Below are 27,439 nucleotides of genomic sequence, written 5' to 3'. Positions count from 1 at the left end.
TACATCATTTTAATTTTTGTGTTCTTATTTTGCTCACATGACATGTCCTGGGCTTGATACACAAAACATACATCAATAAAACTAAAGGTTGAAAGGTAAATGGAAGCCTCAATTCTCAATCAATTCATTTTATCATTATGCCCCTGGAAGAAATGGCATACAAAGTAGTTAAGAACTCCAGCTCGTCTTGCACAACTCAAATGCTAAGGGGGAAACATTTTGTTTTAAAAAACTGAAGACCCTAGTTATGAAATATATCAAGCATTTTATTTATTGCTTTAGTAACAGTTAGAGAAAATGGACTGCACATCAGCTTACCGTAAATCAACAATGCAAAAACATTTTTGGTGAAGCAAGCTTCTAGATGCACTTTTCAACTTACACACTCTTAATTTAAAACTTTGAGAGCATCTTAAAGTTTTTTCTTCATGCTTTAGGCTTAGTTTTTTTTTCTGCTTCACTTTCATTGTATTTTAATTTTACGGTAGCTCTTTTGTACCTAACAAGAGCTACAGTATAGATTCTGAGCCATGTAGTGTATGCTTCAGATTTGCCATTTTGAGCTTGGTATCACACAGGATTTCATCAACAAGTAGTGCTTTACTGGTGTGAAATTAATTAACCCTGGGTAAATTGTCACCTGAAACCACTGAAAATACAAAACTAAGTGAAGCACTCCTTGTACTGTATGTCCAAATCATTGATACATACAGCCAGCAAAATGTCATTACAACAGTTCACCGTGCATACTGGTTACTCTGATTTTCCAGGTAATTTTTCACAGACAAACTTCTGGAAAATAAAATTAGATCCATATTCAACAGTAAAAATCTTTCATATTCCTTTCTTTCGAAATTCACTATTTTGAACTCCCAATTTGGCACGGTTAATAGCTGCTGTTACACACAAACATATCATAGACTACTATATCGAAGCTGATTGACATGAAGCTGAACCCTACTTGTTGAGATTAACAAAAAACAATTGACAATTATGTGTATATGTTGGTTCTTTCTCAATAACCATCTGGCTGGTGTAGTCAACATGACCTTTTCCCCTGATTTTTTCCTCATGTAAAATTTCATGAGTTTCAGAACACAGTTTTCAATGAAATAGAATACTTTTAGGTAAAACCAGCTTCAGTACCACAAAGATTACAGTACTTAGAGCAAAAAATAATAACTGCACAGAATTGAAAATAATTTAAACTTGCATCTACATTATATGGAAATAAGCAAAAATGTACAACAGTTAAAAAAACTAAGACTTAAATTCTAAACAATCCTATATTTTTGATAGTGAAGAATTGATATAAAAAGCGATACGTTCAGGTTTAGCTGTCAAAATCTTAAATTTCATCTAGATATTGAATACATAATATAATGCAGTCCTTGCTCACGATACGCAGTAGCTTGCATTTTTGTTGCATAATCTGTACATTATCTCTCTTATAGGTTCTTCCTACTTTGTCCTGTAGCGCTCTCGGGTTCACGTGGGTCTGCGCCCTCGCCACTGCCGCCTCAGGTCTGCCCCCCATTGCTGCGGGCTCGAACCCGGGCCTCCGGCTGTGGTCCCTGCTATTCACAGGGAAGGGTGGTGACGTCACCGCGCTGGTAAGCCAGCTCGCAACACCTCTAATGTCGGCCGTGATTGGCCCCTGCTTAATTTGCCATCCTTGGCAAAGGGCTATCCCATCCCACTGCTGACACCAATGTAGCACTCTTGGGTTCACGTGGGCATGCGCCCTTGCCGCTGCCGCCTCAGGTTGGCCCCCCACCACTGGGGACTCGAACCCGGGCCTCCGGCATCACTCAACAGGGACCCAGCCAGTTGAGCTAAAGGGAAATCTCCCTGCAGCCCGACGGCTGTGGTCCCTGCTATTCACAGGGAAGGGCGGTGACGTCATCGCACTAGTAAGCCAGCTCGCAACACCGCTGTATGCGTTACAATACTTTTGGAACTTAAGTACAAAACATTGTTCTGTGATATACACACAATTAATCATCTATAAAATTATTTTCTTTGTTCCGTTTATAACATTTCATTTTTCTTTACTTGATGGGAATCCATTTTCATACTTTTGCTAATTTAAAAAGCCAAATCTTAAAATTAGATATAACAAATCAAGAAATTGTTTGCTTTTGTTTTTTAATAAAATTGTAAAAATGTCAATGATAAACTTTTAGCTCCCTCTGTTTTTCAAATTTCTTGGATTGGATGCAATATGTGACAATCAAAGCTTGCAAGAATGGAAATCTGACAATATAGGCAAAACATATTGTGTGGCCATTCTTCTTTTGTCGCTACTGTACTCCTTAAAAGTTTTTTTTGTGAAATCTTAGTTCACATGACTTTCTAATCCACTCTTAAATGCCCCTTTTACAGTATATGTGAATATATAAACTCTGTTGTCATTAAAACCTTAATAAAACAAAATTATTCTGTATTGCAGTTGGATCTTTTTCATTTTTGTAACATAATGCATACCAACATTTTTAATGACTGTTATGTATATGCAAAATGTTATTTGGGTGTGTTAAACAGGTGATGTAAAGAATATTTCCTACTTTGCAATGATAAAAATACTTGCTGCGTTGAATAAAATGCAACATTCTTTAAGAAAATCTAGTATATTAGTATAGAAATCGTCAAGGCAAACATGGCAATATTATTCCATATAGCTTTGATCATGCAACTTAAGAAAACAAGTAAGGTTCTCCAAACTTGATTAGAGTAAGTCTTCAGTGCTTGGCATCAATTTCTATGGCAATCCTGTTGTTGTACAATATGGCTGAAGTTCGGGAACTGTAAACAGAAGCACTTTATGTAGGGGTCTCGGCTCCTTTAATAACTGGTTCTCGGTTCAGGTACGTGGCCCAGTAAACTAGGTTGAAAGTCCCAAACAACACTGGGAAAACTATCCTCGACATCTTGTCAATCTTGCTGACACTGTTGTATGTTTTTTTAGGGTCTGGTGCCTTTACTTCAGCAGGTTTCAACTGTACCGACGTGCTGTTTGAAATAGTGGAAAGAACAGCATCCTTTGTGATGTTTGGCGTGTAGCTAACTCCTCCAGTCGGACATGCATTGTTCGGTTTCTTTGAAAGTGCCAAGGGGTCCTTTTTCTGTATATGACAAAAAGAGTAACATAAAGTAAACAAACTACAGTTGAATTAATATGGTAATAGAAGTACTGGAGTAAACCTACTTTAAACAATTCTCACACTAAGCCGGGAAAACCGTTGTCTTAAAATACTGTATATGTGAATAATGTCAGTGAGTGACTTCCTTGTGGAGCATTCTGGAAGAACATTAGGATAATCAGAATGTGTGAATAATCAGAATTTAATATCTTTTCCATGCAATGAACATAACCACATAAGGGTTCATAATTACTGGAGTGTAGCAGCTGTGCTTCAGATACAGTACCTGAAAACAAAGTAGATATCTGACACGAATGTCATAAGTTATTTTGTTTTTAATTTCAGATACCAAACTACTGTAAGCTACACAATATCATTATACATAAACAGAAACATACATTTTCTGTTTTCTAGTGTATGGAGAGAGAATTTAATACTAAACTATACCTTAGGTTGACATGCTTCAAGGGCTTTTTTCCCATCCCATGCCCAACTTCGTTTGGTGAAGTAGTTGACAGTAGCAAACTCAATTAATGCAGAAAAGACAAAAGCATAGCACACTGCTATAAACCAGTCCATTGCAGTGGCATAAGCAACTTTAGGTAGTGAGTTGCGAGCACTAATACTGAGTGTGGTCATTGTAAGGACAGTGGTTACTCCTGAAAAAGAAATGTAATGTGTTTAATTCATACATAATGCCAGCCAAACTGACATGACATACTGTAAGCTGATAGAAAGATTACAAAGGAGAGTAGGCCATTCAGTCTCTAGCTACTGTACAGGTATTTTGTATTTTTTCCTGATCCAACAGGTTTGTAGCTAATTGATCCAAAGACTTCATCCAACCATTTCTTGAAAGAATCCAGGGTAGCAGCTTCAACAATATGATTGGGTACAGTGCAGTACATTTTGAAATATCTTTTAAAAATATAGGAAAATAGTGAGAATACAGTATTTGAGAATGCACCCTGTAATAACCTCAGCTGAAGATCTGGAAATAGATTTGCCATTCTTTAAAAATGACTCATGACTGTTAACCCATTATTATGAATAATGCACAGACAGCATCATGTAGATTTATTAATTGAATCACTGCAACTGACTTATAGTACAACATAAACACTGAACATGATTTAGAAACTGGCTTAAGCTACTGCTGCTTCTGCAGACATCATCTTTGTCTAGACACAACTAATGTTACTCTTACTAATTATAACTAGTCATAGTAAAAATAGCTACAGCAGTGTAGTATTACAGTAGATGTAACAGTACTAGTATGAGCAGTAGTAATAGTAATACTTACCAAAGACAGTTCTGGCAGGGACAGATTCTCGGTTCAGCCAAAATGAAACCTGGGACAGAATGACTGTCATAATGCATGGCAGATATGTTTGGATGACAAAGTAACCGATTTTCCTCTTCAGATAGAAATGTGCCATCATAACAGTGTATTGACCTGAAAATAATGGAGCGAGGAAATTACTCGATAGTTGCAGCATGGAGAAAAGAACAGGTCCAATAGAGCATGAAAAATGATGAGAGAAAACAAATTCCCTTAGAAATCCGGGAGATTATTAAAACATTTAGGTAGACAGTGCCAGAGAAATTAAATTCAATGGGGATTTCAAATTCTGTAAAGGATGCCCTTAGGAAGTAACAACTGGGGAATCAGAAACTGTTGGTGCTGAAAGACAGCTGTGTTATAAAGTGCAGCCATATCATACTGTATATAAACTAACATTTAAACAAATATTTTTTTTACAATTTTCAGGTCATATTAGAATAATAATAATATTTAAAACAAAGGTTACCTAGTTGAACACGTGTATTTCAAACTCAAGAGTGTGACAGTTAAAACATGAAAGAAACATTAGGGAGAGAGAGAGAAAATATTCTGTTAACCAACTGAAGATTGCATTTTGAGCTTTTAAAAAATCCTTTCTAGCCCTCCTCTGTAGAGTCTGATAAACTACAGAAAATCCACTGATGACTGCTGCTTTCTCCTGGCAAAATCGGATTTTTGTATCTCACTAATCCCTTGTCACAATCTGCATCCTGCAGTTTGAAATCCACGCTGCAGAGTACTGCTTCACTTCCTGACGAGATTCATTTAGGGACATACAATCTTGATGTTAAAAACAGGTAATTAATGGCTTAAAGCAAATGAAATACTTGGAAGGGGATTGAAAGGACCAGAACCAACTTTCTGATTTCTCAGCTGTAGTCCTAGAACCACAATGTCTTCCATGTGTGGGTTCTTCCCTACACGCACCAATGACTAATACTCGCAAATCTTATTCAACGGTGGGACGCCCATTAGAGGAGTATAAATCTGGATTGTTTGGTTTTGATGCATGGAGCCTTATGGGATTTTAAAAGGAATGAAAATGTACATTTGCTGGATATTCCTGCTAAGGGTTTTCAGTGTTTATGGCGAGCTTCCATTTATTGCCGAAAACAACGCAGCCATGTTGGTTAACTGGTGAGTACGTGTATCTTTTTCTTACCTTAAAAACCCTTTTGTCAGTGGGATTAAAGCATCAAATGTTAATGGATACACAGAGGAAAAAAGAAATGTTCCTGAGAGTCATGTTTTTCTACTGTACATTAAATAACTACAATTTCAAAGAACGGAATTTATATACACCGGAATGGTCTAGTTTTTTTAACTTGTATGCTTTGTCTTTTTATCTTACTATACGTATTGAATTTACAGTACTTGGTAGTCAAAATGTTCAATCATCTCACTTTCTGATCCTGAAGTTCTTTCTTATCCCTTCCCAGTTTAGTAAAGAGGGTTTACACCTCAGCTTAGGGCTGCTAAGTAAAACCCTGCAGGTTCTGAATCCTGTCAGAGGTTGGTGTTAATGTACAAAAGGTCAGATAGACTTGTACTTTCTTACCCATGCCATGTAAGTGCAGAATATTTGTACCGTCTTCTATACAAAATATTAAAATAATTCCTGGTACTTTCATATACCATTTAAGATGCTTATTTTGCATAGCACAACCACAGAAAAGAAAGGAAAGAAATAGAACAGAAAGTTATAGGACAATTACAATGAGAAATCATTATGTCTAAAGATGTTGGTAAAGTCCTAAGCAAAGAATTTATTAATAGAAAAAAAATAATCAACTTAGATACATGTCTAATTGCATGCACTTACTATAAAAGCACACACTGATATGAGAAACCTGTATCTTTAATAACCTTTCATCTCTGAGAAACAAAAGTGTATTACTGATTTATGTAACAGAATTAAGCAGATGTCTTTATATCCCACGTGTCCAGAACATGTTATCCAATCCCGATAAAGTGACATCATGTTCTAAATGCTCAAATACTATGACCGTGCGTTTGGATTAACCCTAGATTTCCAATGGCTCAAAGTAGGGATAAGACATGTTTTTTTTCCCGAGTGGACAGCTGGCAAATTATGTTTGCTGTCATGCTGGCATGGACCCAGATTCTAAAGATAACCATATGTACAGTACTTGCATTCAATGTTAATTTTGTGTAGTTTCAAACTGTGTGTATAGACATCTTCAGTAGAGCATAACAAACCTCGACTTGTATAGGTGTCTTCAGTCCCTGCTGTTTGTCCGATTAGATGATATTGGTTCAGTCTTGAACTATCTTCAGCCACAACCACCGATTGGGCAGCTCCATCTGTCCAGGTGTAAACAACTTCCGAAATCGGATAGGCATCTGTTAAATAAGAGAAGGAATGAACCATCATAAACAGATCAGTGAAGGTAAACATATTTTCTAAAGAATTTCCATTAGAAATATTTTTTTCTATTTTGAAGAATATCTATACATCATCGAAAATATGACTCATTATATTATTTTTCAGAAACATTATGAACTATTAAGTAGTTGGGTCTTCTATTCCAATTCAAGATGGTCTTGCAGGATGTTCTGAAATTAAACTAAACCAAAATACAAGTGTACGTGTTTATAGGTGTTTTTTTAGCAATTGCTTTATCCTCAGAGGTTTGATGCAAGCCAGAACATAATCTAACAAGCACAGTATGCAAGACAAGACTACATCCTGGACATGACAAGGGACAGTGGACTATGGGAGAAGACCAGATTTAGAGAAACCCACACAAACAAGAGGATAACCCTTAAACTCCACACTGTACAGCAGTCCAGAGTCAACCTAAGCACCCAAGAGCTTTGAGGCAGCAGCAATAACCCCACCACTCACACAACTTCTCCAAGAAATGTAACAACAACATCACAGTGGACAGGAGTGGAATGAATTGGATCTACAGTACAGATCCTGAATTCCTTTACTGCTTTAACTGTGATCTGAGTGATTTGAAAAGGAACCAAATCATTCAGCTGTCATTTAAACAACTTCTTTTCTGCTTAAAAAAGGGAATGGTAGTCAGTGCTATGTGAGCTGAATTAATGTTTTGAGATTTAATAAAATGTGATTATATTTTAGAGAGGGCATATTTTGAAAGCCTGTGGATCTTGCCTGCCTCATGCCAATGAGAGGCCAGAGATTGGAGTCTAAAACTATATTAGTTCATATGGATACAGTATTGTACTATAGTTGTCATCCCTGCCATACTACCAGTCCTAGATTCCTGTCCCAAGAACTCACTCAACATCCAAAACAACAATTAACAGGTTATAAAATTTTGATTTAATGCCAGTTGAAATGTGAGTTCAGAGCTGATGCACGAATATGCTGGAACTTGAAAATCCTTCAAAAATACAGAAATACAGATTCGTATCATCATCATTACTTTCAGTAACTGCTTACACTATCTAAATCAGGGTCATGGAACCCAGAGTCTATCCCGGAAAGCACTAGGTGCAAGATGGGATGCCAGTCCATCGCAGGACACACACCGGAAGACCTGACACCTGTTGAAGGTTCCACAGCCGAAACGTTATGTCTCTTTTCTTCTAAGCATGGACTAAAACCTTTACCTGGCCCTTCACAGACAAACACACTCACAACAGGGCCAGTTTTACAGAAGCCAGTTAACCTACCAGCATGTCTAAGGACTGTGGGAGGAAACCAGAGCACCTGGAGAAAACCCACGTGAACATGTGGAGAACATACAAAATCCATGCTCACACCACCCCAGGAACTGAACCTACTGTAGGTCCCCAGCCCTGTGAGCATCCACTGTGCTGCCCTGGATTGGGGTCCCTTATAGTTTAAATCTACAATTAACCACCAAAGCACAAGCACAGAAAAATAAAAAGGTGCCATAGTGAAATTTTAAAAGCAGTTTGATAGACCACTATTAAGATTTTTCCTAACATGATTGTTTTTTACTTTGAAGTATTTCTATTTTTAAGAAAACTAATCTCACCAAGTTAAAACAGGTGAGTTAAAACATTCACCAGCAGTAAATCTTTCTTTCTTTAACCGTACTGAATATCTTACTGTTTGAACAGCAGTGTCTCAGAAAGCATTCCTTGCTTCCCTTTCTCTAATGTCATTGAAATTCTACAACATGACTCTAAATGAATCACAAGAGCCTCACATTATACATGCAGAAATGAACAAGCAAACAAACAAAAACACCTTTCACTCCATTTAACAATTAGCATTCCTATATTTGTCTCTAATCACTATCAAAACAGAATATGTCCATTTCCTTCTTCAAAGATTTTTATATCTGTATTGTGCAGTTTTCCAGCCTCTTCGACATTATGGTCAGTTCTGACTGCTGAGAATATGGTGGAGAAGGGTAAATGGATAAAAGAGAGAGGGGGAAGAAGGGTAGTTCCCCACCCACTCTTGCCCAACAATATACCCCTGGCTCCCCACCTTTGCTATGTTTGCGTTTTTTTGTACAAGCACAGCTGTGTAGGGCAGCCTATGATCAGTGGGTAAATCCATAAAACACAGTTAAGTAGAACAAAAAAAACAGTAGGAAATGAACAACAATGGAACATCAGTACAGAACTCCAGAGTCAAAACAGAAGGCATGCTGATAATCTCTAACGCACAGTATAGTGTAATATCTTTACAAGCCTAAGAGGAATCTTAAGTCAACCGGAAATTTCAAGGCAAGGTGCTACAGTACTGTACATACAACAGCAATACTCTTTGATATCTAACAGAAAAATTGGAGGAAACTCCTGAACAATGTTCATTCTTGTACTGCAAAACAAAAGCGCAATCTGTGTTAGCATCTATTCATATTGCAATGCAAGTCCTCCTAAAATAATAGGAGGCTTTAACAAAACTGTGGAGGCTTAAAATGCACCAACTTGCTCGAACACGAATAATAGATCAGTTTCCTAATGCAGCAAGATAAATGATAGGATTGACGTAGCTCACTACTTCTAATCCCACCGCAGGGGCATCAGATCTGAGAAAAACTATGGGAAACATTGAAAACCAAACAAGAGAAGGATGGAAACCTGTCAGATCTTAAAATAAGCAAATGCCAACTGCAGTAACAACTGAAAACACAGTTCAGGACTCCAAGGATAGCTTCAGAGAAAAGCCTGGAATTTATTGACAGTAGTTTTGATTGGATAGTATTTGGTTGGTGTCAGTGCTGGAATGTCAAAGGGACATGGGGATTTTAATTCAGGTGGCAGATGATCAGCCTTTAAACCAGAAATCACCTGGATGACTCCTTTTTTATTGCCTCCAATGTTGACATAATTGAACTGTGATTTCTTGTAGAGACACACAAAGGGATATGAATTCTAAATGTTAATTTTATTATGCATTTTGAAAGTTCTATATAGCTAATGAACTCTTTAATGGTCTTTTTAGGTACTGTAAGTGCACTTCAGATTACACTCTGGCTGGTCTATACTTTTCTCTGCAGCTGTATTTCAATGCCAGGCAGCAAAACCCACTGAATCTGGATAATTACAACCTTATGAACAGCTTTTAAAACACATGTGAAAAACATTTTTTCACATTTGTAAAGCATTTAAGGCAACCTTGGCTTGATGTTACAGAAAGCTTGTATTGTAAACTGCAGGAAGTGAGGATCTAAAACATCTTACTGTAAATGATTTCAGTCTAAGGCATATTTCTCTGTAGTACAATGTGAAAGGATTCAACTAACAGAACTAAAAGGATTTGGGTTGTCATAGAAATAGTATTTCATACAGTCTTAAAAATATGCAAATAACCCACGTATTACATTGGCAACAGCAGTATTGTTTAGAAATGGATGGCTAGTTGATTCTAAGAATTAATTAACTCTGGGTTTCTCCCTGGTGTCAACCATGTTTTAAATCCTCCTAAGGTCACTAGAAAAATTATTTTAAGAGTTTTTAAATGTAACTCTCATATATGACAAACAACCTTCCAAATACAGAAACTAACTATTTTGAGTCATCTTATCACAAGACAGATTCACTGAACATTTCTCAAATTCTAAATGGGTTTTGTCACAAAATATAAGATTGTGATCACAGAATACTGATTTATTTAAAAATTGTATAATGGGTAATGTATTTCAATAAATATTTAATACATGATGTTCTAATCTAACAGCACATATCAATCTAAAAGCAGTTTTCGGGCTTTGAAGTTGTAACAGCTAGGATAATTCTGGCCACTTTCTTTATAAACAATGGCTTTGGTGACAAATGCTACTGTACGCTACAGATGAGACTCCCAAAAATAAGCTTTATGTCAATGTACTGGGAATTATAGCATTTATTAGTTTTGACCTGACAGTCCAGCAAAGAGTTTTCTGTTTTTTAGCCAGATTGGTTATTACAACAATTAATATAAAACATAATTTTACATTAGAAAATAACACTAGAACTGTCCAGTACCTTGAATTTGAGCCAAGCTATACGATTTATAAGAAATACATCTAAAAAAACTTCGGTGATCAGTAAATCTCTAAAGCACATGGTAAAAAAACAATACAGTTTTCCTGCATAGAGAATTTAAGCAGGATCCGTTAATTTTGCATTTAATTACTCTGTAAGTTTAATTTTCATTGCTTCCTGGATTCTTCACACTCCAAGAAAATGCTATAATTGCAGAGTGGCGCAGGGAGGTACATATTAAATACAATGGAAGCAAGATTAACACAACTGTAATCAAATGTAATTCTGTATATATTTTAAATAGTTGCAGTTTTTAATAAATTGTAGTTGTATAAACTTTATATATTTTCTATACTGGAATGAAGTGTGGTGGTGCCTTAGCCTCTTGTTATGAACAGAATCTCCATTTATTCAATTCTGTTGTGAGGGTGACTTTATTCAGTTCCAAGTCCTCATCTGTCATCAGTCTCTCAGCGCAAAGAAAAAAATTGTAATTGCTACCTATTTCTTCACTCTCCTCTTAGATCTTCAATTAGATCTTCATTAGCCCATCATTATAATCTGTGTAACTTCAGTTTTTTTTTAACTTGTCCTTAAGGTTCATCCCTCTTAGCACAGGGATTAGTCTAGCTGCTCTTCTTTGAACTCTTCATTAAGCCATAGGTCTTTATGTACAGTACGTGTTAGTGTTTGTGTCAGTTTCAGATTATGGAAAGCTTAATTGTGAGGAGTATGCCATGTTGGGCTTAACATTGCAACAATGCATATCTACGGTAAAACTACATTGTAAAAAAAACACATACAAAAAAATTGTTACATATTGATTATATATAAAATATATACAGTACTACATTTTGCATTGCCAAAGCAATGAAATGTCATAACATCGAAAACCTTTTCTACCAGTTGCCCTTCATGTGTTTATCTTTACTTTTGTAGGCCCCAAATTATTAACTGACATACAGTATATCTTCCCATTCTGCAGGGTATTCTTTCTGTACAAGTCCCTCTGCCTTTCTTTGAAAATCTTTGAACTTTTCCATTCTTATAATGTTTCTAATTATTTAAACATGTGGAAGGAGAAGGACATGTTCTTACTATAAATGCACAAAAATATACAGAAAATACATTTTGTTTGAATAATATATATGGTGGAAGGTTAAAACAAAATTTCAAGTTGTTTCATACATACTGTAGGGCTCTGCCTATAGAAGATGTTAGTCTAAAAGTTAGTCAAATGCAAGCTTTTCTGGTGAAAAGTTAAACTATACAGTACATCAGTTTATTGTACAGTATGTGCAAAATAAACATGCTCCAAGCAATTCAGTCCACTGATTTCACATTATATAATAGCCTTGTATGTACAGTAGCCTTTTGCCCTTTCCAGTTTCCAGTGGCTCAACCACTATACAGTACTTTCCTAATGAAAAAGTCTCTTAAGTCGGAGACAATGTTTTTTGAAAGTACAGTATAATACAAAACAGACTCTGAAGTTCTAATAAATGTTTTTCAAATGTGACATTGCTTTCATGTTTCAGAATTGTACCATAACGGCATAAGACTTTTACCATAACAGCATAAGGTTATAAAAAACAGGAGCCTGCTTGATCGGGATGAAAACAGTAGTCCAAACACGTATTTACAGACCTCTGCATTACACTCTGTTGCCATGCTACCTTGTAGTCATATGTAGAAATACAAGTGACAGGGACATTTTACAATATGCGTGATTAGGAACTGATGAGGTGTACAACATATGACAGTGATAGAGATGTTGAGGTAATTGCAGATAGATTGCTATTAAGTTTAATACTAAACCACTTTTGGATGATCATAGTCAGACTAGTATGAAGTACTGTAGAACCTTTTCTACTTTCAAGGAAAACAAAGAACCAAGAAGAGCCCGTTGATTACTGAAGGCAGTAGTCCAGCCATTTAAAAACTACATCATTAAGCTAAAGAAAGCAAGCGCATTAAAGGAGCAAGCTGGCATGACATGAACTTTACCTCATTCCTGATGAGGAATTCTTTACATTACCCTGTTTAGGTTGTAGCCCTTCGTCCAGTATATAATTATTAGTTGCCTCTGAAAAATTATTATTATTAGCCTCTAAAATGAAGCAAATGAAGGTTCACATTTTAGGTCTTGTCTAAAATCAAGGTTGTGAGTAAATGAACAAAGGGGAAAGGCATGGGTCTGTAAAGGCTGGGGTTTTGCATTACAAGGATAGTACAGTATATCCATGTTTAACAGTTTTACAGTGGAAACACTCACCTCTGATTGCTGATGTTAAACAAACATTGATTAATGTTTTATTGTATAATAATGCTTTTTATAGCATCATACCATTACATTTGAAAAGCAAAGGGAAGACAAATGAATCAAAATAGCCGTACTGACATACATTGTAATACAGTGAGGAATGTACTACACTAAAGCACTGCAGTTAGAGGAATGTTAGAAGAATGAGCAACGCCTATAGTTTGCACATTTTCATGCAGGCTCAATTAAGTGGTCTTGATAAACAGTCTGCTGTACCAGCATTGAAGTACTGTTAAACCAGGACTGTGCTGCACTGCAGGCATTCTAGCATTTCCCATACAGTAAGTAGCACAGTGTAAGCAAGCTTCATTCTTACCACTGCAGTGCAAGTGATTCCAAGAGAGCAAATTTTGGAAAGAGTACATACTGCAGTCTTGCAAAGGGGCAATGCCTTACTGAAAGCCTGTAGAGTATTTTGTACTGATCAGCTTTTGTAGAAACTGGTTTGCTTTGAACAATTGATTACCGTGTTATAGAACAAGACAATCTGAACAGAACCAAAAATAAATTGTATGCAATAGTGTATAAACCAACAAATTAAAATATGCATGCTATGTAAATAAAATAGTATTAGTTATATTGAAGTGCAGCAAACAGCAAATAAGTAAAAAATGTTGAAACATACTGTAAAAGGTTATGTTTAAGTCCGAAGAATAAGATGCTCTGTAGCAATGCTAACCAACAAAGCTGTTACATTTTGTTACTCTTCTGAGGATAATCCACTAGTACAGCATATGAAAATGGACCTCTAAAATTAAAACTAGTTTTCTTCATTTGATTTTAAAACTACCTTTACCTTAAAAATTGAAAGGATTAATTAAGGTTTAAGGATCTTACATAATTCTTAAAATGAATGAACATGAAGCTTTAACCCCATACTGTATGTAGTCTTACGTATTAGAAATAGGGTTGACTTCTACCATGCACAGCATTTAGCCAAAGTTTATTTGTGCAAGCAGAAGAAAATCCTCTTACACAGCCTTATATTACCCTTAAAGATCAGTACCCACAACACTTAATCTTGTTGCACCCCTTAAATGCCAATTTAAAAAGGCTATTTGTTTTAGTAGAAAAAAAAATTGAAGAAACGATAATAGTTTAACTCCAAAATTGTACTTGTACTAGAATGCATTTATAAGGTTTATAAATCAAGGTACAGTAGCATTATTCAAGTATTGTGTACGATTCTGCTGCTCCAGAATCAGTCCAGAGAAGATCAACCAGATGCACTCCCTGATTTAGAAGAATGTCTGACACTAAGGCTAAATGACCCATTTAAGAGCAGAGCAGATTACCAGGGCCCTCTATTTCAAACTCTCAAAGAAATGACGATCCCTCCTCAGAAACAGGAACAAATCAAAAAGCAAAATAGAATATACTGTATGTAGAAGTGCATTTCCAGTAAAACTGAGAAAGGGGGGTTATTTCTTTATGCAAAGGTTTGAAGGAGTTTGGAACAAGCCACCCACTTTGCTGAAGCTGATAGTCTAGCCTCTTTTATGAAACAGCTGGATGAGTGCTATTGTTATGTTTTTAAAAGCTAGACTTTTTAACATAAAGGTATCTGAAACAAATTTACTATTCTTAAATGTACAGCAACTTAATCAAATTAAGTTGAACTTTTCTTTAATATTCTTTACTAAAATCAGGCTAGTAAGTGCCTCAATAACTGTTTTACAGACAAAAATCTATTGCCATATCCCAGGGGAAGTGGGTATATCTAGAATTTAGAATCTAGAATAGGCATATAACCCCGTTGCATTCGCCAGATAAGGTGCAATAGCCATGAGAAGGGAGACTGAATCCATTTGTGGGTGAAGCAAAGAAGCAAACAGTGTTCAGGCAGGCAAAACTGAAAGAAAACTCCTCATCAGGCAGGTGATCAGGTACAGTAGGTCAGAACCAATAATTCATGGGTTTAAAGCATAGAAGTTCACAAGGACAAGAATTGTGCCTGTGGTGATCACCAAATTTCTTTTATCACTGGGAGGCTTTCACAAAATTGCAATGTACTGTTTTACTGTACACATCTCCGATTTCAACTGGTCCTGTCAGTGGTAGATATGTTTGGGTTTGTTTGTGGTCTCTGGATTTAAGGATAGCAATTGAGGCTGATATCTGTAAATGCACTGGAATAGTGATATTCCAATGGAGTTAATGAGGACATTACAAGAAAGTTCAACCCAGAGTAACAGCTGTACTCGGGACTCTTAGAAGTGAAAATGTGGCATCTCAGGTAGGTCTCAGGATCCTGATTCACCTGTTCCATCTACCCATTTGTCTCCGGATATCCCATGGATAAGTTGATCTTGATCCCCAGACATCTACAGAGGGCACACCAAAACCTGCAGACGAACTGGAGGGCTTGGTTGGAGGTGATGTAGGAGGGCAACCGACACAGGCAAAAAACCTCTTTCACAAAAATGTAAGCCATCTGAGGGGCAGACAGAGCTTGTGGAAAGGAACAAAATGGGAGTCTTTTGAAAATTGGTTGGCCATGCTTAAGTTGATGCAACAGCCCCAGGGACAAGGAACACCAGTTGATGAAAGCTGCCGAAATTAATTACCATAGATGCTGAGGAGACAGTAGAGGTTGCAAGTGGCTGGCACAAAATGATTTGAGGTCCATGGAGTAATTACAGATAGAACAAGCTGCAACAAATTTATCAAAGTCCCTACTCATATTAGGCCACCAAAAATACCCACTGACGTATTGTACCTGGCAGTAGTAGGAATGAAGAGTTTATTGGATGGAACATTTGGAGGAGCAGGAACAGAAACCTTTGCTGGCCTCACTGTCTCTTCAACCAATGATGCAGGAGGGTGGGACGATGTGCTCAGGATCCACCATGGAGTTGTCCAGGGCTTGGATCCTTCAGAAAGCATCAGCCTTATCGTTCTTTAACCCGAGTTTCTACAAGATGGTTTAACTGAATCATGAAGATAACAAATCCCATCTCACCTGCTAGGGCTTAGCGTTTTTGCCTTCTCCATACAGGCTAGATTTTTGTGGGTTGTGAAGTAACTTATTGCCCACACCATAGGTCTGCACGGCTACTAAGAGCCTCCTGGAAAAATAAGCTCAAGGGTGAAGAATCCTCGATGGACAAGGCTGCTGAGAAAGGACAGCCCTACTTCAAGGAAGCCAATGTAAAGCAGGGCTTTATCTTATCAAATGCTTGCAGTGCTTTGGGACCACCTGTCCTGATGAGCAAACTTCTTGGAAATCAAAGTGATGGGAGCTGATACGACTTTCTGGGGATGCAAAATGGTAGAGAAATGTGGTACCCCAGAAATGTGACTTTGTGAACGTCTAACTTCTAATTTAGTGAAAAAATGTTGTTGGCATTGCTGACCAAGAAACACTGCCTGACATGTAGACTACATCAAAATTGTAGACTACTACTAGATTTATGATTGAGGAAATCCCAAAATATGTCATTCACTAAGTTGAAACACTGCAGAATCATTACAGATTTCAAATGGCATGACAGAATATTCATTATACCTGGAGCTTGTGTTGAAGGCTGTCTTCCACTCTTCTTCTAAATTTGCACCAGGATGTAGGGTCTTCTCAGGTCAATATTAGATATTTTCTGTTTTCTCGCAAGGAGTACGAAATGGAAAGGGATATCTGTTTTGACAGTGATGTTGTACAGTCCACTGCAGTCTATACATGCATGAAGGGTTTCATCTTTCTTCTAGAGGAAAAAGAATCTAGCACTAACCAGAGATGAGGATGAACAGAAACCCTTCTGGAGATTCTCCTCGATGTGTCCCTGCATGGCTTGTGTTTTGACTGGAGAAAGTGAAAAAAGGTGACCACTGGGAGAGGATGTCCCTGACAAAAGAATAATGAGGCAACCATAGGGCTGGTGAGGTGGCAAACCCAGTTGAATTGTGGTTTTGCTGCTCCACCATTGGAAACCCAGAACCAGCAGACAGAGAGTAGAGGAAACATAGCATTGAATTTTTTTGGGTGTACATGGTGCTGACTGTGAGGTGGAGAGGGCTGATATGTTTTTTGACACCACAGATTTTCAACCAGAGACTGGTCCTTCCTATTTGCATCAGCTCTTCCCCTGCACATGGATTAGGAAACACAGAGGTTTGTCCTATCTCCTCTCGGGAAGGCGACTGTCCAAGAGAGACTGTGCTGCAGCAGAGGGCAGAGTTGGAGGTACCTGACAGAGTGAGGGGAATACCTGCTGCATGTTGTTCATAGCAGTGCACAGGTTTTGTACTGCATCCCTCAGCTCAGATACACTAGCCTCCTGAGAACTCCAAGCAGAGCGTGACTGGCCAGCACTCAGTGGAAATCTTCAGAGCCCACTGGATTCATATATGTACTGTAGCTGTCATACTGTAATGCTGTTACACTCAATTTATCAAGTGCAATGGCCATGAGACGGGAGACTGAATCCAGTTATGCCTAAAGCAATGAAGCAATCAGTGTTCAGGCTGACAAAACTGAAAGTAAACAGTCCAAGTACCCAGTCAGGCAGTCAAAGGTTGGAGCCAGTTAAGCACAGAAGAAGCCACAAGGGGAAATCCGAGAGATTGGTCGAAAAATGAATCAGGGTACTCAAAGCCAGGGAATAAGAAACACAGAAGGGAGGGGAAAATAAAGGTAAGGGGTGTAATTTTATGACAGGACAGGGAATACTGTCATCACAGAGGTTAAATCAAAGAGCTTAAATATGGTGAACAAGGTGAGTAATTGTTTAATTGCACACTGGTAGTATAATCCATTGACCTGGCCTCGTAACTATAGTAACTAATGAATTAACGAAGTGATGGTCACCTGGAGACAGGGGTGCTTGGGGTGAATACACCAGAATTCACCTGAGGATGAGCATAACAGCGAAGTCATTGGTTAATAACCCTCTAGATGTCAAGTCCTGTCATTACTGGTGGCATACTGCTGGCTCAATAGAGGCGACAGCCAGGATGATCTCAATAAACAAGAGTAAAGTTCACTTGGAGCTCTTGGTATATTCCTTCATAAGTCCTTTCCCAGCAGAATCCTCTTCAAGCAATAATACAATACACATAAGTCCACTATCAAAAACTCTGGTTACTTACTCAGAAATTCCACTAATCAAGGAAGACCCACTGTAAAACAACATTCTTTATCTTCCTTTATTCTACTCCTGTTTGACCTTTCTAATCAATGACACATTTAGTGAGCTTTCTGGGAAATACACAGTAGTATGCTGAACTAAATATTACTTCTAGACTCAGTATTTCCTCAAAACATGGAGCACTTGCATTGATGTACTGTACCATCCATCAACAGATAATATACTGTATCTGTTGATGTCCTACTGGCAACCTCCAGCATTTGAAAGGAAGGCTAAAAATATGAAGATGTAAGTGTTTAAGAACCACAGCAAATGCAATGTACAGTTTATTAAATATAAAACCTTACAAGCATGACATGAAAGCAGATTATCCAGTCTTTCATATTTTAGCCTACAAATCCCTTACATTGTCATTAAATTAAAGGAAGCAAACAGGACTAGTACATCTCCTTTATTTCATTTTTTTGGCCACGAGAGGTAATTTTGAATAGATGACTGTATATAAAACCTGTCATGCAATTTGATATTAAAAGCATTTGCTTATTCACAGAAAAATAAACTGTATTATCATCTGACTACCAATCTTTACGCAGAAAGGTGGTATATTTTAAGACTTTATGAAGGAGAGAAAATTCTGTATACTGTAGTTGGTTGTTATTGATGTGTATTTGCATGGCTGACCAAGATGCATCTCGTCTTTCCACCCTCAGCTACGGTATACTGTATGATGATGTCTGACTGCTGAAAATACTGTAAATGGTATCTACAGTATTTTAGTGCAATGACCAGTGATACTTAGCCTATGTAGATTCAGCACTGGGTTTAAGAAAGACTTGCAGCAACAACACCTGCAATAATTAGGGCAACAATGACAATAATAATAAATTACTGTTGCAACTGCTTTAGCAGCTGGTTGCTGTTTCTATGGCAGTACCCACAGCACTTGCATTCATAAGATCAACAAGAGCAACAATTAAGAGGACAAAGAGAAAAAAGAAGCAGATTTTTAAACAGAAGTCTCTGCATTTATAAATGGGAGCCACCTCTCTACGTGAGCATAATGTGCATTCTGGTGGACATGTTCTTCAATTGCTTATGTGGGTAGTTACAGCTCATCTTGATGGAATAGTAATCCATGCCGCAGCTGAGACCAGGAAATTAAGCAGTGATTTATCGATTAACCATTCTTTACAGTAAATTTGTGTCAGCTAAATTATATATCAGATGACCAATTCTTGTATTGATGAAAACACATTCTTTAAAGCGTTCAGTTCTTCAGTTCAGTAAAGAATAAAAAATTCTTTATATTGAGATTAGTTTTTTTCCAATTCTAAATGCTGGTTAGTCATTACCTTTCATGCACATCGGCACATACCTAGGGTGACATTTTAAACTAATGTAAAATAACCTTAAAATCCCTTAAGAGGTTCACATTGTGAACTCTTAATGGTGTGTAACAAATACTGAACTATTTCTTATTTACTATTAACATTTGTTATTTTCTGTAGTTACTTACAACTCCCAAACTTCAGAGGGCAGGCATGTGCATCCATTGGGAAATCTTCCAGCTGCATAGGACACTCAGCTGATATTGTCAACCTATAATAATAATATTAATACATTAATTGACAAACATACATAATAGGTATCATTTCATGCATCCCTGAGACAGGACACAAAGACTAGGGAGGGGAAAACAGGAGTACTTGGAGAAAGCCCATGAGCACAAGGTTAACACATGAAAAATCCACAGAGGAGCTGGAGTTCGAATTTTGTTGGTTTATATCATTACAGATAAATTGGTCTTTAAAAATTGTTAGACTGTATAAAAAAAATGTAACTGAAATACATTAATAATTACATCCCTATCAAGACTTTGAAACTACTGTAATACTTGAAAATATTACAAGTCCAGACTCTGTATCAATGTGCTCATGTAGATTGTAGTTATTCTTGCTACATGAGCCTCCCCATGTGGTGTGAAGTGGTAATACCTCATGAAAACCTTGAAAAACACCTTAGTCTTCCATTATACCTTAAAAAGCTGGTTAAAAACTGATACACCAAACCAAATCGATATAAAAGATATGGTTATTCATTCATCAATCCATTTAGTTTTCCATGTTGTGTGATCTTTAAATCACATATGTTGAGCAACATTTAAAATGGATGTCTGAAAACAATTCATGCTTAACAGTAACAATAAGAAAAACAGCAAACTGTTTTAATAATATACTCTTTTTTTTAATTTAAATCATAATATACTCATCATTTATTTCAGCACACATACTATTCATAATGTAAAATTAAATTTCATAAGAACCTTCCTAAACCCATGCAGAACACATAAAAGAGATACACGTTGCAATGGTGCCATCTTGTGTAACTTGTGAATATGACACATTGAATTTTTTTACCATCGATTAAAAGTGTTAATAGCAAATCATATCTCTAGCACAATGAAGTTCCAAAATTAAAAACAGTGTTAGACATTAAAATAATTTATGTAACTATCTTTATTGTTATTATCTATATAGTCACACTCAGATACACATATTCATCATTATAATATTAGAGCAGATATTGGATATCCTGATTTCTTTTCTTTCACATTTGCTCAATTTGCTGAAATAAACTAATAACTTACAGTACATGAAGGGCATAAACATGAACAGGTTTGAAGCAGATTGCATTTTAACGATACAAGGACATGCAAAGCCTGCAGAACTGTATCCCTCTGAAATAGTATACGTACTGTATATAAAAATAGTATATAAAATAGTAATAGTATATGAAAAGAATACTGTATTGTATTCTTATTGCAAGAGGCTTATATATTTAGAATTACTGTACATGTTTTAAATATTTTCAATAATCAAGTACAACTACCAACACACAGGAGGTGCAAAACACCTACAGTATGATGTTGCAAATAACTTTAATTATTACTGCCACTACCCTGCTAAGCATTAGGTTAAATATTGTCATTATTGATGAGTTTAGCCCCTTCTACAACATTAAAATTTAGAAGAGCTAATAACAAGTAATTGTTAAAGAACCCATCTAAAAAACTGGCATTAGTACGATCAGCCATATATCCAGTTACCTATTTCCGCTTCATAAACCTGAACAAAAACAAAAAAGGAAATCACGCTGTTATACTGCCATCTTGTTAAACGTATATGTATGACACACTGATTTTCTTGAATTTGACAATTCTGTATGTCTCTTACCTAACATAAAACGCCTACAGATTTTGCTAAAGAAATGTCCCAGCTCTCTATTGAAACCTATAGACTTCTTCAGAAATTTGGAATGTTGTTATAGAAGCCATCAGGTTTGGTTTTGAACGAGTTGTACAAAAATGTTCCAGACCATAAAAAAACAACAACCAATGTACAAGAATATTCACTGTGTAAGATAAAATCTGATACAACCAAAAATCTTTTTTTTGTTTGTTTTGTATTTAGAGTACAGAAATCCTTATCTCTAATATTCTATCTCTAATTCACATATTATTCCCTGTTATTTTGTACTGTCCATTTTGGAAGTCAGCATCATAACTAATTCTGTAAGATTAGATGTGGTTACTACTGTATTATTTCTCCCTAGTCTCCCCATTTATTCATTGGATATTTGTATCTGTCAAAAAATAATACAAAATATATCCCTACATAATAAATTACAAGCCAGTACAATGTATCATAAATATTTCAAGCTAAAGGGATGTTTAAAGTAACATACCTGTAGCAATTTTACATGAATCAGTCCTGTCCATGTTTTTCACTATTTGTGCCTGCCCATATTGATACCTTAATTTATCAATATGCATTTCAAACACTAAATATAAGGATATTTTTCTGTTGTCAAAAGAATGTAGAAGCAGTGGCAATAGTGATATATTGGAATAGTACAAGTAAAATGTCTAAGAAATCATGTCACAAGTAATTACAGTATGTCATATTTCTCTGATATTAAGAAAGTAACTGGAATGATATACAGTAGTATATGGCATCTTACTGTATTTGTAAAACTGAGAATTCAGTGGTCAGGAATTAAACGTTATACTGTACCCTGATAAATAGCAAATTAATGGCAGTGTAGACAGTGCAGTAGAAATTGGATGCAGACCATTTTATTGAAAAAAATATGAATTTGCATCTTTTCAGTCAGGAAAAGCATCGCTCCAGGAAACTTTATGCTGTTTCCTATAAAGTGAAACTAGTAGGGCCAAATCAAACAATCTTCTCCTTCCCCATAGGTCTGAGCGAACACCTTCAGGATAGTGTTTCAACATCATCCCTATCATAAGAAGTTTATAATCTCAAATGAGAACCAGGCTTGGGGACTTAATAGTCACTTTTGATTTAAGAAAAGACAGATGGGCAGATATTGAACAGCAGTCTAAAAGTTCACCATTTTTACCTCATTGTATACAGAAGAGTCCCATCATCCCCGAGTCGGAGTAGCTTGTTGGGAGTTGTCATATTGTGAGCAATTGATTTCTTGCCATTAAGGAAGAAGGTGTCTGGAGTCCAGATTTTGCTGGCTAGAAGGTTATTCAAAGGTAGGTTTTTCATAGGACCATTAAACATAAGGCGTTCGTCTTTCCAGCTTTGGCGGAAGAAAACATCAATTGTATATTCCTATATAAAACAGGGAGGCATCTTAATGTAAAGAAACTGCAATTAACTTTACACAAATTCAATAAATATGATTATAGGAGCAACATAACAGTTATGTATTTTAATGAAAGACTTACCATTTCAGTATCCGATACTGGGCCAAAGCTTGTAACATAGATATTTGTCTTTATCTCCGTTAACCTTTCTGTAAAATGTTATAAAAAACAACTTATCATTCTGAGAGTACTTTACTATATGTCCCATGCAAAGTTTATGGCTTGAGAATTGTTCTCCACAGTTACACCAGACATCCAAAAACTAAATAGCCTTAGCATTAGGCTTAGCATTGTTTTGCCATACCATAAAATGTCCATTTTGCTTTTTGTAATCACTGGTTATAATATATGGGGTAACGGATGCACATTCATATTGGGTAAATGAACAGACCAGGAGAAAAGCAAAAACTGATAGAACTGTTTGCTTTATTTAGTCAGGTGCTCTCTGCCATATCAAAAGTTAAAATTAATTTTATACTGTAAATGACATTAACAGTTAAGAGACCATACGTGTTTTGATCACATGTACCCTTTTTAGGAACTTCTTGTTAGTGAAACAAGGGAATCCAAATGATGAACATGCATGAAAGTGTGACTTATTACACTACAGAATTACAGTAGGTGTCATGTGATCCTTAAAATATGGTTACATTTTCTTCTCTTAGATCATTTAAAAGGAAGGTCATAAGAGAAATACCATAAGTTTCTCAGGTGACAGCTTTATTAAATATAATTTTCCCTATTATTTTTCCTTCTCAGACCAGAATGTACTTATAACTTTATCATGTCTTCAGTGGTGATCACACTGTTTTATAGACATCATAGAAACAAAAAATAAAGTAGGGTGTCTCACTTCATATGGTGCCAAATGGATAATTTAGTTATATACAGTACCTAAGACATTTTAAAAGTTAACAGTTTTTAATGCTTGAAGCCAAACATACTTTTGACTATGAAAAGCAACATTAAGCGTATTGAAAGGTTTATTGAGTGTTTTTGTCAGAGTAATTTTAGCAAAACCTATGGCCAGGAGAATCGGCAAAGCAGGACAAAGAGACTAGTGACCACGTGCAGAATGAAGAGTGACCAGAAAAGGTGAAGGGCATCAGCAAAAGTGGAGGTGAGGTGGAGGAGGAGGAATGTAAAAGACTTGTGCGAGGGAGAAAGGGGCAAACTTATAGTGCTTATATATTTTTTTTTTATCCGGGGAAATGATGTAAGGAATGATTACAGATTGCTGTTGACATCCATCCCGAACTTGTGTTATAAACTCCATTTAAACAACTTATTATTTAAATTATAAGAGTCTTAAATATACAGTAAATACACAAATACTGTACATAAGAGCTGTATTTATTCATTTGAAAAGCATGCGTTAAGTACTGTATAAGTCATCAATACTTGTGTTCATTTATGTGGTTGACTTTGTATTATTTTGGGAACCGTAAGCAGTTGTTTTTGTTAACAAACATTTTTAAATAGTTTTAAAAAGCATATTTATTTACCCGATTTCTATAACTGGTTTGGTGCTTTAGATAAAATGTTGTTCCTTTGTATTTGTATTTAAATCTATGTAATCATAGATATTAATAAACATATTTTTAGAAATCTTGGATGAGAAAGTGGAATCAAGCAAAGTAAAATGAAACTTTGCAGTTTAAACATTGAATACAAATAAACAAAATATTGCAAACATTTTTATGCTTCGACCTTGCACATACTGCATATAAAATGAATTCAGTGTTTGTGTGTGCTAAAACTGGAAAAGGTAACAGCTGGAGACTGCAATATACTGTAGGAATCATATTTCGCTGATGCAAGTACCAAAAAAAACTCCTTTCTCTTACAGAAACAAGTTTAACCATCTACAGTACAAGTCCACTACTGTACTACTGCGCGTGTAAGGTGTCATTGACACTGCTTAGATTTAAATTAAAGGGAAGAGCCTTTTCAACCCTGCAATTTCAAGCAAATTTGGGGTTTATATTATAAGGTGAGGAAAACAAAGAAAATGTATCTTTTGCACAGATATATACAAATAAAATATATAATATAATTATATACATTAATGTAATATAATAACATCTTTAGCACGTAGTTCCTTGAAGACAGTGTTACAATATAAATATGAGTAGTCCTTGCACACAGTAGATTCTCTTTGATAAAGTTAATATTGATCAGAAAACAGCTTTCCTTTACAGAAACATGCAGGAAACATACAGTAGTTCACTTGGAAACGTTAAATCTCAAGATGTATTCATTTGTAATAGGACATTTGTAATTGTCCTATATGGTTTTGTAATTTATGAAATGCTGACTACAATTATTTTTTAGTAAATGTTATGTTAAGTAAATGGCCATGTACCTTCTTATGAAATATAATAACCCCTCTATAAACACTAAGGTTGTTACTAATAACATTATCACTAAAAAAAATGTTTGCAAGGAATTCAGTGAACTGAAAATGTTACTGCTTGTATTTCTTTTATTTCATATTTGTAATACTGTATATTTATTGAAATACAGTACACCAGTATAAAAATGCTTCCGTTACATTCAACGCATTGTTGAATTTAGAATCCGAATTAGAGCTGATTACAATAGGCTGTATTGACAGAAATAACTGAATGAATAAAGTGAAAATTGTTTGTCCATTCACATTATGCTCCTCAAACACCAATCTTTAAAGATTTTAAAGCTTGGACATACTGTACTAGATGAGATGTTTCATGCCAAATTCAGATTAGCAAGTTACTGTAAGCACCGATTAAAAGCATTTACAGCACAGAAAAATACTCATACAGCTCATTACCATGCAAAAATTGAAACCGTTTTCCTGGAATTGTCTTAGATGTAGATGTAGGTGATATAATACATACTGTAGGACTTGAAAAAGCTTATACACGTACATTATTGTGTTTTAAACCACATGGGTCATTATTCTATTATTCATATACAGTACAGTACTGTATATACAGCATACCATACCTCCCAGTCCAGGACGAAGCCTATTATCATATCCATCCAGCAGTCCATCTAAGATCCTGGTGAAGATGGTGATATTGTCATTTGTTTCTTCTGTAACAGTTCCTGCTGCCATCTGGGACAAACTATAACAGGAACAATAGGACCAATATGAAATATCTAGATTTTTACATAGTCACTTGAATCTGTAACTGAACAGTTTCGCATTGCTTCAATGAAACTACTGTAATACAAGTTTACCGTAAACAGGAACAATTTGGAATTCAAATGAAAACTTCTGCCGATGGTATTTACGTAAATTATTATGTTAGGGAGGGGGGTTCTGTATACATTTCAAAGGCTTGGACGGGTATACATACTGTATAGTATATGACATACAGTATGTAACTCATGTGATGACATGGTTTGTGATTTGATGAAGAGTCAGTTTCAAGGTGTGTGATGGGACCAATAATGTAGGTTTTGGTGATGATGATCACGAAGCTGATAGATTCAGTGGGATAAAAGTTGATAGCAATTTCAATGGAAGAATGCAATGTTAAATTAATATTATAAAGTTGTACCCTGCCTAGTGTTCCCGATGCACTTGTCACATTTGTGATTGCAATCAAACAGAAAAAGAAGGGTAGAAGATAGCCATGCTTTACCCAAGACGGCAGATCACGCTGACGATCAAAAGGAAAACCAGCGGGGGTTTCATTGTAACAAAGCAGAGCATCCCATTGTCCATACCTGAAACAAAGGAAATTCAAAACCAGCAGGTTCTTCCATCGGAAACTGGTGAAAGCCATAAAACTGATAGAAATTTAAAGCAGCAGATTAAACAGTTAAATTAACGTGAAGTTAAACATTACTTCACAGTTTTTTAATTAATAATTGATTAAATACTGTTAGCTAAGGGGAAAGTATTCTGCACTTCAGGATAAAGTGTGTTGAATATTCAAAGCTCCCCATAATCAAGGCATCTTCTTACGTACATACTGTACAGTATGAATTACTGTATATCTTTACATCACTCTTGTGCAATGATAATTATAATAATTTCAAGGAAATGTTGCCTTTTTGTTGGTCTTTATTCAGATGAACCAACATTTAAAAATGTTGTAATTCCATACCATGTTCATTAGAGGTCGTCTAAGAACACGAATAGTCTGAAATAACACGAATGCCCTTATACAGCATTCTCTTGTATTAATAGAATGTGAAGTCTGTATTACTGTGCATATTAAAATTATTAAACTAATTATTATTATTTATTATACTCTGACAGAAAACCATTTTTCTGCCATTTTAATGTCGCGCTTTTTTATAAATCGCATCACTGGTCCGCAGTTCAGAATTTCAAAATCACCTTATACAGCGTGAGTACTTTATTAGAACTCATCAATCTCTTATCAAGCCCGATATTAAACCTTGCGGCAAATATAAATATGA

General features: G+C 35.9%; 1 protein-coding gene across 1 annotated transcript; it reads right to left on the bottom strand.

The window, feature by feature from the left end:
- Nucleotides 1-26,735, bottom strand: gabra5 (gamma-aminobutyric acid type A receptor subunit alpha5). Its single transcript, XM_088913402.1, has 9 exons — nt 26,653-26,735; nt 26,009-26,130; nt 23,102-23,169; nt 22,765-22,985; nt 19,856-19,938; nt 6,709-6,852; nt 4,447-4,599; nt 3,591-3,802; nt 1-3,125 (listed from the first exon to the last, which is right to left on the bottom strand). Exons 1-9 carry the CDS (start codon nt 26,733-26,735, stop codon nt 2,823-2,825), a joined length of 1,389 nt encoding a protein of 462 aa, XP_088769528.1. The 3' UTR covers nt 1-2,822.
- Between the last annotated feature and the right edge of the window lie 704 nt (nt 26,736-27,439).

Source organism: Atractosteus spatula, chromosome 4, assembly GCF_055471065.1.
Source record: "Atractosteus spatula isolate fAtrSpa1 chromosome 4, fAtrSpa1.hap1, whole genome shotgun sequence".
Classification (NCBI taxonomy): Eukaryota; Metazoa; Chordata; class Actinopteri; order Semionotiformes; family Lepisosteidae; genus Atractosteus; species Atractosteus spatula.
Note: the sequence above shows the minus strand (reverse complement) of the source record. Positions and strands in the feature narration are given on the sequence as shown.